We start from the raw sequence: 9,904 nt of genomic DNA, 5'->3' as shown, positions 1-9,904 counted from the left end.
AAATATAGAGGTAAAATATAGATATATAATAGGTTAATTTTGCCTCGGAAACACAATATTCGTCTCAGTCTCGTTTAGCTAACAAGAAGAAATCTAGCTTCATTCTCTCTCCCGTTTTTCTTTGAATGAGGAGAAATCTCTCTTTGTTCTTTGTTCTCGCTCCCATTTTTCGTTTAAACGTGAATTCTCGACTCCGTTCAAAATAAGTCCTTGCATATTAAATCGACATCTATTGATGAAATCGATGGAAATTTATGAAATATACTTTTCAATATTGCATATCGTGTTCTACAAATTATAAACTTACATTCCAAACTCACGTCGTACAATATTGAGTCTTGCATAAATTATGTGAGATTCCATATCAATTGGAGAGAGGAACGAGTGCTAGCGACCGAGCGGTGTGCCAGCAACAAGGACGAAAGGGAACGTCTACCCATATCTACTATCGGAAGCACGAAAGGGAAAGCTCGAAGAAGATAATATCTACTATCGGTGAGATTGTACGTTTACAGATTAAATTCACACAAATTTATAAACTCACAAGAACGTGTGTCCATATTGTTTGCATTGTATGATCATAATTGTTACGCTTGTTTACTCATAGAGATTTGATCAATTGCTTGGTACCGGGCGACAAGCTTGTCTCTAGGCGGCCAGGTTTCATTTATGATAGGCGCAGCAGCAAATTCGTGTATCCATTTCCACAACAGGGGAAACCTTTGCTCGGTTATGAGCTCAACTCCAATCACTTCCTCCACTACACTCACTATGTTTGCAAGCCATCCAAGTGCAATATCCACGAACCCAATGGCTTCCCCTCCAAAGAACCTCTTTCCCTCCAACTCTCCTTCCAAATGCTTCATATTCTCCGAGGCTTCTTCTACACCTTCCTCTCTCACTTTCCCTTGGTTCATCAGCACTTTCCTTATAGATGCCAAAACCTACCATTAAAAATGAGAGTAAGAGATCGACTGTGTTAACTGTGTTAACTCTGGTAGCTCATAACTCTCATTTATTTGGTTCATTAACTAACATTTATTTCGTTCATAACTAATTTAAATAAAAGGTTGTGATGTCCCAAATTGATTGAGAAGGAGAGTAAAACACTATTCATAAGAGTGTGGAAACCTTCCCCTAGCAGACACATTTTAAGGCCTCGAGGGGAAGTCCAAAAGGGAAAGCCCATATAGGACCATATCTGCTAGCAATGGATCTGGGTTGTTACAAATGGTATCAGAGCCAGACATCGGACGATGTGCCAGCTTTCTCGCTGTTCCTTGAAGGGGTGGATTGTGACCTCCCACATTGGTTGAGGAGGAGAACAAAACACCATTTACAAAGGGTGTGGAACCTTCCACTAGCATACGCGTTTTAAAAGCTTTGAGGGGAAACCCAGAAGGAAGAGCTCAAAGATGACAATATCTGCTAGTGGTGGATCTTGGTCCTTACAAAGGTTGTCTACGATGATTAAGATACATTGAGTTTGAGTGTCATTTTTTTATTTGTTGAGTGTCATTTACGAGGAATTTTGTTAAGGGACTTTGTTCCCCCGCTAGTCGATATCATCTTTTTTAGGCTTTCTTTCAAAGCTTTAAAACACGTCTACTAGTAAAATGTTTTCACACGCTTGTTTCGTTCCCGTCCCAAACTAATATGGGATCTTTCAGTGAGAGTGTGAGATATACACTTCACGTAAATCTTTATGTCTCTCTATTTAATTTTTGTTTGGGGTGTGTGAATGCTTTGCTTCCATTACAACAAAAGCTATTTTAGGTCAATTAAAAGTGGTTTTTATAAGTGTTGGTCAAGTAAAATTAGGTAATATATATATATATATGATGAACTGAGAGTTACCTTCTCATCCCCAAATTTAGCCCAAAATCGAGCAGCGGCTCTCTGGTAAGGATCCTGAGGCAGCAATGGATTTTGCTTCCACATTTCATCGATGTATTCCAGAATGACAAGCGATTCAGCAACCGGTTTTCCGCCATGGACCAGAACCGGGACCTTCTTGTGGACCGGGTTGTACTCCAGAAGCTGGGGACTCTTGTTGGCCAGATCTTCGTAAACGGTGTCGTATTCTAATCCTTTCAACTTCAACGCCCATACTATTCTCAGAGCGAATGGAGTCGACCACGTTCTGAATAGCTTCAGTTCTTCTCCCATCTCCCTTCCTAGCTCACTTCCTCTGCTCTGTAATCGCACTTTCAGTTCTCTGGGTTGGCCCCTTTTATGGACCAAGTTTTAGGAAATTGCTCCTTGGTCCCTGTGCTTTTGTGTCTTTTGCAAACATGCCCTTTTGAGATCTCCATTTTAAACCACTGTTGAAAATAGAAATTTCTTGTTCGTCCCTGTGTTTTTGTGTGTTTTGCAAAAGTACCCTTTTGAGTTCTCGATTTTAAACTTCCATTGAGATAGTAATCTTCAGGGCTGCCATCTCACCTTTCTATGCCTCAATTTTCTTTACCAGTTTAGGAACGAGGTCAAGGACGTTATTGCAATTTTCAAAGAATATCGATAAATTTTGTTAAACAGTCTCATTTGTTATAATTATATATTTTTGATAAAAATGATGAACAAATAATTTCAAATATATAGTTTTTAAAATCTAATAATTGAGAATTAATAATAGAACTCATTTTAAACTTTTTGATCATGATTGTTATATAATTCATAATTGATGCGTATTATACTTCAATAATAATTAGAATCATTGTTTGTAGTGAGGGTGGGCAATAATGCAATTTGATAGAAATCCAAGGGTATGTTAGAAAAGAGAAAAGAAAAACGACATTTTGTTCATTTTTTCGTCTTTGATGGCTACTGCGGTCAATATCCTCCACGTGTCACCTTCTGCTGATGTAAGGCGTGACGTGGTATTGACGGTTCTTTTCCCCTTCGGTCTTTATCATTCTTCCTTTAAAAAAAATATAATTATTTTAAAATTTTCTTCTATTAAGATAATTACTAAAAATTTAAAATTTAATATTACAATCTAATTTCTTAATTAATTTTTATATTCATTATTCGAATTAATGAACTAAATAATTATAGGAGGGAAAGAAAACATTAAATAAATAAAAATTAGCAGTTAAAATATTAAATTATTAGTGGATTAATTATGCTGACTTAAAAGATCAATGATCCCGTTTTCACTAATAATTAAAAAAGATTGTTATAATTCTTAGTTTAAATAAAGGATTTCAATATTAAATATTTTGTTTTTAATATAATAAAAAAAACATGGGTAAAAAATATTCATATTAAGTGAAATATAATTTTGTCTCCGAGCGTCTAAATGAAAAATTTCCTCTATATTCGATTGATCTCAAAACTGATCCCGTAAATAAAATGGATATCTTTAACATACACCCAAATATAAATATTTCTTTTAATTTACGTGTGTGCCCTCTTATTCTAGGGCAGCTAAGTTTCACTATCTTTTACAATCCAAGTACGTGGCACAATCAGATGGTGCCACGTTTCAAGTTCTTATTTATATGCTTCAAATCGTGCATGTTCATAATTGTAGTCATGAAACTCAGCTTGGGGTTGAGTCTGGGGCAGTGGGTGAGACTCATAGAAACGACGACGAATTTGGTCCACAGAAGGCCAATTTTCACTGATGATTGGAGCAGAAGAGAATTCGGCTATCCATTTGGACAAAAGGGGAAACCTTTCTTGCGTGACCAGGCGAGGTCCAACCATCTCCTCCATTGCAGTGAGCGAGAATGCAATCCACCCAACCACGATGTCCACAATCCCAACGCTTTCCCCTCCAAAGAATCTCTTTCCCTTCAGCTCTTCTTCCAGAAGCTTCCAATTATCCAACGCTTTTCCAATGGCTTCCTCTCTCATATCGCCCCACACAAACGCGTTTTTCGTGGATGGCAAAACCTAAAAGTGCACAAAATATGAGAATTAATTGGAAGGAAAAGCTCTGATACCAAATGATAAATAATCATGTTAAGAGGAGTAAGATTCGGATTTACTTGTTGATCGAATATCTAAGACAACAACAATAGTTTGAGATTAAAATCACTACCCAAGTAAGATCGATAATGTCTCGCTTGAATGATTCTAAACATGCCATCTAAACTACATGGAATTTCAAAGGAAATGTAATAACACACAATAACACTTATTTGAGATTCGAGTCACTCTACGAGCAAGATTGATCATATCAAGTTTGACTAAAAGAAAGTACAAAGGCTCATTTTACTGCATTTTTCAAGTCTCTTTTTACGAAGATAGCATATATTACTTTATATAATCCAAAATGAAGACACTTACGCCTTCCATGAAGTATTTTAGTGTTTATGACCATATCTAGTCTCTATATAAATATAACCTTAAAATAAATAAAAATTTTAAAATACAATTATCATCCACCCAAATTTTGTAACTATTTAAGAATAATAAAATTTCATTTTTTTGTAACGTGACATGAATTTCAACATTTTGTGATATTTTAAACATTTTTTTAATTTTTTTTTTAAATTATATTGAATGATTGATGTCTTAGTTTATACGAGGAACATGTATTTGATACCTTATCCTCAGCAAATTTAACCCAGAAGCGGGCAACGGCTCGTTGGTAAGGATCCTGAGGCAGCAATGGATTTTGCTTCCAAACCTCGTCGATGTATTCGAGGATGACGAGCGGTTCGGCGATCAATTTTCCGCCATGGATGAGCAATACAGGAAGGTTCTTGTGGATCGGACTGTTAATCTCCTCCAAAAGCAGCGAACTCTCGTAGGCCAGACTATGTTCTTCGTAAACGGTGTCGTATTCCAACCCTTTCAACTTCAGCGCCCATACTATTCTCAGAGTGTACGGACTGGACGTTCTGACCAACAGCTTCAGTTCTTCTCCCATCCTTTCTTTCTTCTCCACTTGTTCTTGTTTGCCAGAAATTTACATAATATAGAGATGTACCACCAACCCTTAATATTATATTATTAAAAAAAACCACGTTTAGTCTTTAAATTTTAAAATATTACCAATAAATTTTTATTTGAATTTTCGTTTAGTCCCTAATTTTTTTTGTGTTTGACATTAACTTTAAGTTAATTAATTAAAAATAATTATAATTATAATTTTTAATCATGTTTTAATAATAAGAAATAAAACTAATTTAATTAGTGGACGTTAACTTCGTATACAACAAAATAGTCCAAGGACAAGAGTGTAAATCTCACAACTTAAGGACCATATAGAAATAAAATTTAAAATTTAAGAATAAATTTAATATTTTGAAACTTACAAAATAATAATAATAATAATAAATAAATAAATGGACTCAAAATTTTACTTAATTAAGTGGTCTCAAATTTACTTAAATATAAGTTCGTAAACAAATTATTTTGTTTAAAAAAATGTATTTTACTATATAAATTATTTTTTAAAAAACAATCCTTTTTATTTATTATTTAAAAAATGACACATTATTATATTTAGTTCTTAAATTTTAAAATATTGCACTCAAATTTTATTTAATCCTTAAGATTCCTTATTTCTCATTTTTTTTTTCATTGAATTTTGAATTAAATTTTCATTTAATACATTTTTAGGTGATGTTGGGGTGAGAATGCAATTGATAGAAGTTGAAGGGTATGTGAGAAAAGAGTAATTAAAGTTATTTTGTGGTAGAATCATTTGTTTTGTATTTGGTGTAAGTCTGACGTGGCATTGAATATTCTTAACAAATGCGTTTTGGTCTTTATTGGCTGGCGACACGTCAAATAGAACGCTGCCCATATTCGTTGACCGTTGACTGTTTTTGGCACGTGCCGTTTGATCTTTGATGCTATGGGCTGTGAATCTCGATAATGGGCTTTATAATTTGGGCCCTTCATTTTGGGTTGGACTATCTGGAAGTGTGACGTGTAAATTCATTAATTAAATTTGTAATTTAACTAATTTTATTTTGTGTGTGTTGGGCGCGAATTCAAATGATAACTTGCAGCCGAGGGAAGCGAAGGTCGCTTTGTTCCAAGTTTCCGTGCGAATAGAGGAAGGAAACGTTTGGCAGAATCGGAACAGTTTCTGAATTTGATCATTGTCTAATACAATCCTCTGGAAATGATAAATTTCGATATCGTTGCTGCTACGGCGGAGATCTTCATCTTCCTTTGCCTGGAGCGCCGATTTCAATTACAGTCGGGGGCTGCTTTGCGAGGTCAGGGATCTTCAATCGCCGTCGGCGCCGTCTAGAATGAGAAAGGCCTTGGGGAGATTTGGAGGTAAATTAACCTAACTTTATGTTTTCGTAAACGTCGATTTGAATTCGTTTTCAGTTTTCTTTTTGGATCCGTCGATAAATCGATTAACAGATCAAGCGAAATGGAGAGTTCGTAGTCATAGAGATTTCTCTTTGAAAGGATATTGATCTTATTGGTGAAATTTGGTTACCTTAAAATTTCCTTCATAACCTGATATTGTCACGGACTAATTTATAGATGAATTTATCGGTTTTGGTTCTTGTTCTTCGCGTGTTAAATTAGCTGATGCGTGCTGTTTCTGTGGACTTGGGACCATGTCTGCTTGCTATTGAGGGAGACATAAAGGATGTTTGATAAGAGCAAAAGATCTTATTGGAAATTGGGGGAGAAGCAATTGAGACATTTTTAATCTTATTATGCTTGCAATTTCAGGCAAAGAATGGAGGGACGAGCAATTGAGGAACATATCAGATAGAATATTTGATATGATTGGAGATAAGAAGGATAAGCTGTCGTTTGAAGATCTGTACATTGCTACGTTACTTGTATACAAGTAAGAAGCTCTTATTTTTTCTTGCTTCACTTTTTGTTGCTCATTCATTCATTCATTTATAAGATAACCTGGTGGGACATCATTATTTACATTATGCTCATGGCTACCCACTGATTCGTGGGTTTTGTGAGAGTTTTTGCAAACCAATGGCTAACTCAGGAGACGATTAGAGTTGAAACTTTTCCATTTCTTGTTTGTCAATTCACTATTTTTTAACTAAAAATTAGAAGCGCTGTTGGTTTCTTATTTGTTGTTCTTTAAAAATGAAATAGGCATGTGCTAGTTGGTACCCATTTCTTGTTTCTTCTTCTCCCAGATTTTAAAATTTGAAAAATAAAGTTATTACCTAAAACATATTCATGCTGTTTTGTGAGATCCCACGTTGGTTGAAGAGGGGAAGGAAATTTCTTATAAGAGTGTGGAAACCTCTTCCTAGTAGACACGTTTTAAAACTGTGAGGCTGACGGCGATACGTAATGGGCCAAAACGGATAATATCTATTAGCGATGGGCTTGGCTGTGTGCCAGACACCGAGCGGTGTGCCAGGGAAGACGCCGGCTCCCAAAGGGGGTGGATTGTGAGATCCCACATTGGTTGAAGAGGGGAACGAACCATTCTTTATAAGGGTGTAGAAACCTTTCCCTAGTAGACACATGTTAAAACCATGAGACTTACGGCGATATGTAATGGGTCCAAGTGGACAATATTCGTTAGTGGTGGTGTTGACACGTTACATGTTTAATATTGAGTAAAAATGTTCAAATAATTTTCTTATTTATGCCTTGAAAAAAAAAAACTCAATTCAAAAGAAATTAGAAATGAGATTGAGTAACAGTTAACAAACGTTCCAAAAACTCGAAATAGAAAACAAGAAATGAGAAACATTAACGTGACAGAAAAATACTCGTAAATTTTCAATCTGGGCTTCAACTTTGATCCTTGGAGATATCTGTTTAGCGTCTCAAGCTCTTGGCGACAAGGCATCTGTGGGCTTGGTTTAATACTTAACAATTACTTGTGATGCAGTGATATTAACAAGCGGTTGCCTATCTCTCATCTTGATCCGCCCACAGAGGAACGTTTCAGAGAGCTCATAAAGGTACTTTGTTGACACAATAGTATTACACAGGTTTAACAATGTAAGAAAGATGTGAGATCCCACGTCGATTGGAGAGAAGAATGAGTGTCTGCGAGGACGCTGGACCTCAAAAGGGGTGGATTGTGAGATCCTACATCAGTTGGAGAGGAGAACGAAACATTCTTTATAAGGGTATGAAAACCTCTCCCTAGCAGACGTGTTTTAAAAACTTTGAGGGAAAGCTTGAAAGGGAAAACCCAAAGAGGACAATATCTACTAAAGGTGGGCTTGGACGGTTACAAAAGTGCTTCTCGGTTGCCATTTGATTTATTTGATTGTGTTAAAGTAATCACCTTCTTAGCTAGCTATCCAATAAGGTTCAAAGATATAGATTAGATTTAAAATAGTGTTTATTCTTGTGGCTTTATTGAACTGTAGCGGCCTGTTGTTCCTGTTGCCATACTTGGGGCTTTGCATGTTTATGGCTCTGTTGTATTATTAGGAGAACGAAACATTATTTATAAGGGTATGAAAACCTCTCCCTAGCGGACGTGTTTTAAAAACTTTGAGGGAAAGCTCGAAAGGGAAAACCCAAAGAGGACAATATCTGCCAAAGTTGGGCTTGGACAGTTACAAAAGTGTTTCTCGGTTACCATTTGATTTATTTAATTGTGTTAAAGTAATCACCTTCTTAGCTATCCAATAAGGTTCAAAGATATAGATTAGATTTAAAGATTAGATTTAAAATAGTGTGTTTATTCTTGTGGCTTTATTGAACTGTAGCGGCCTGTTCTTCCTGTTGCCATACTCAGGGCTTTGCTTGTTTATGGTTTTCGTTGTATTATCAGGAGAACGACTGGAACCAGGATAAAAAAATTGGGCGTGACGAATTCTTGGGTTTTATACTGAGCTTGACATCTGACGCGTTCATATCACTGAGCCACAGATTGATCCTCACTTTGGTGATAGCACCAACAGTCGCAGTGGTCACAAAGAGAAGTACTGAAGGCATCCCAGTCGTTGGAAGCCTGGTCCAAAAACTGCCCTCTTCAGCTTATGCTTTCCTCGTCACCCTTGCTGCTTTCGTGTTTCAAAACTCTCAGAAGCCGATGCTTAAATGATAAGTTCATACTCACTCTCTTTCATTCATTCCATTTGTTGTATATTCCTTTCTTGTTTACGTACATGTAATTGTGAACAAATTACAACACTTTTACATTGAATTCACTATTTCAAGCCTTGTTTGTAATTTGTTTCTTGGCCCTTCACCCTTTTCGTTCCGTTTACGGAGATCCCGCGATGCTTAAATTACATGTTTAATCCTACATTTTAATATTTGTGTCTAATAGGTTTTCAAAGTATTCATTAGGTTTCTAAACCTTTTCATGTTGTGTCTAATAATTTAATATTAAAGTATATAATTTAAAATGCTAAATAAGTCTAATGATTTAGTATTTAAAAAAAAATTAATCGACGAGAAAGTTAAATTTTGTAGCAAATAATATATTATACTTTTAGCGTAAATTTAAATTTAAAATTGCAAGTTTAAAAATTTAATATCTTTTTTTTAAATTTCTTAGTTAGGAATGTTTATACATTTTTGTATGTTTATTTTATTGCAATCTAAAAAAATTAGCAACTGCTTCTAAAACTTATTAAAAGTTGAATGGCTGAAAAAAAAGTATATATTAAAATGATATTTTTGCCCTAAAATTTAACTTGAAATTAAAATTCTTATTTTTTATTTTATTTTTTTAAAATCGTTTATTGGAAACAATAATAATTTGTGCGCAATTGATATAAAATATAACGAGGGTGTGGACCCCACGGTTCTTATTTTGGCGGGTTTCCCTAATTGCGTAAAATCCAACCGTTGTCTGCGAATGGCCGTCGATGGAGTCAAAATTACCCCATAATAAAGTAATTAAAGCTAAATTAAATCGAAAGTCAAAATTACCTGTTTTCAAAATTTGACTAGAAAGTAATTAAAGTTGAAGATTATTTAGAGCGAGTCTCGTTAATTTAGTGGAGATCATGAATTTATA

At 35.1% G+C, this 9,904-nt stretch overlaps 3 protein-coding genes across 3 annotated transcripts; 1 reads left to right on the top strand and 2 right to left on the bottom strand.

The window, feature by feature from the left end:
• Positions 1-286: 286 nt before the first annotated feature.
• LOC111790122 (probable glutathione S-transferase) lies at positions 287-2,245 on the bottom strand. Its single transcript, XM_023670947.1, has 2 exons — positions 1,858-2,245; positions 287-944 (listed from the first exon to the last, which is right to left on the bottom strand). Exons 1-2 carry the CDS (start codon positions 2,167-2,169, stop codon positions 588-590), a joined length of 669 nt encoding a protein of 222 aa, XP_023526715.1. The 5' UTR covers positions 2,170-2,245; the 3' UTR covers positions 287-587.
• A 1,157-nt stretch (positions 2,246-3,402) lies between these two features.
• On the bottom strand, positions 3,403-4,882 carry LOC111790121 (probable glutathione S-transferase). Its single transcript, XM_023670945.1, has 2 exons — positions 4,556-4,882; positions 3,403-3,900 (listed from the first exon to the last, which is right to left on the bottom strand). The coding sequence occupies exons 1-2, from the start codon at positions 4,880-4,882 to the stop codon at positions 3,496-3,498; spliced, it is 732 nt and encodes a 243-aa protein (XP_023526713.1). The 3' UTR covers positions 3,403-3,495.
• Positions 4,883-5,967: 1,085 nt separating this feature from the next.
• On the top strand, positions 5,968-9,109 carry LOC111791228. The gene is made up of 4 exons (XM_023672490.1): positions 5,968-6,249; positions 6,661-6,781; positions 7,808-7,880; positions 8,708-9,109. The coding sequence occupies exons 1-4, from the start codon at positions 6,222-6,224 to the stop codon at positions 8,978-8,980; spliced, it is 495 nt and encodes a 164-aa protein (XP_023528258.1). The 5' UTR covers positions 5,968-6,221; the 3' UTR covers positions 8,981-9,109.
• Positions 9,110-9,904: the final 795 nt, after the last annotated feature.

This window comes from Cucurbita pepo, chromosome LG03 (genome assembly GCF_002806865.2).
Source record: "Cucurbita pepo subsp. pepo cultivar mu-cu-16 chromosome LG03, ASM280686v2, whole genome shotgun sequence".
Lineage (NCBI taxonomy): Eukaryota > Viridiplantae > Streptophyta > Magnoliopsida > Cucurbitales > Cucurbitaceae > Cucurbita > Cucurbita pepo.
The sequence above is the reverse complement of the archived record's forward strand: the minus strand, read 5'-3'. Positions and strand labels throughout refer to the sequence as shown.

What these genes read in the sequence shown, in the direction of transcription:
- LOC111790122 (XM_023670947.1), bottom strand. Translation starts at nt 2,169, where the DNA reads ATGGGAGAAGAACTGAAGCTATTCAGAACGTGGTCGACTCCATTCGCT. An exon ending in CTAAATTTGGGGATGAGAAG is followed by an intron (nt 945 to 1,857) that starts GTAACTCTCAGT and finishes TTTTAATGGTAG; the next exon opens with GTTTTGGCATCTATAAGGAA.
- LOC111790121 (XM_023670945.1), bottom strand. Translation starts at nt 4,882, where the DNA reads ATGGGAGAAGAACTGAAGCTGTTGGTCAGAACGTCCAGTCCGTACACT. An exon ending in TTAAATTTGCTGAGGATAAG is followed by an intron (nt 3,901 to 4,555) that starts GTATCAAATACA and finishes GTGCACTTTTAG; the next exon opens with GTTTTGCCATCCACGAAAAA.
- LOC111791228 (XM_023672490.1), top strand. Translation starts at nt 6,222, where the DNA reads ATGAGAAAGGCCTTGGGGAGATTTGGAG. An exon ending in GGCCTTGGGGAGATTTGGAG is followed by an intron (nt 6,250 to 6,660) that starts GTAAATTAACCT and finishes TTGCAATTTCAG; the next exon opens with GCAAAGAATGGAGGGACGAG. An exon ending in GTTTCAGAGAGCTCATAAAG is followed by an intron (nt 7,881 to 8,707) that starts GTACTTTGTTGA and finishes TTGTATTATCAG; the next exon opens with GAGAACGACTGGAACCAGGA.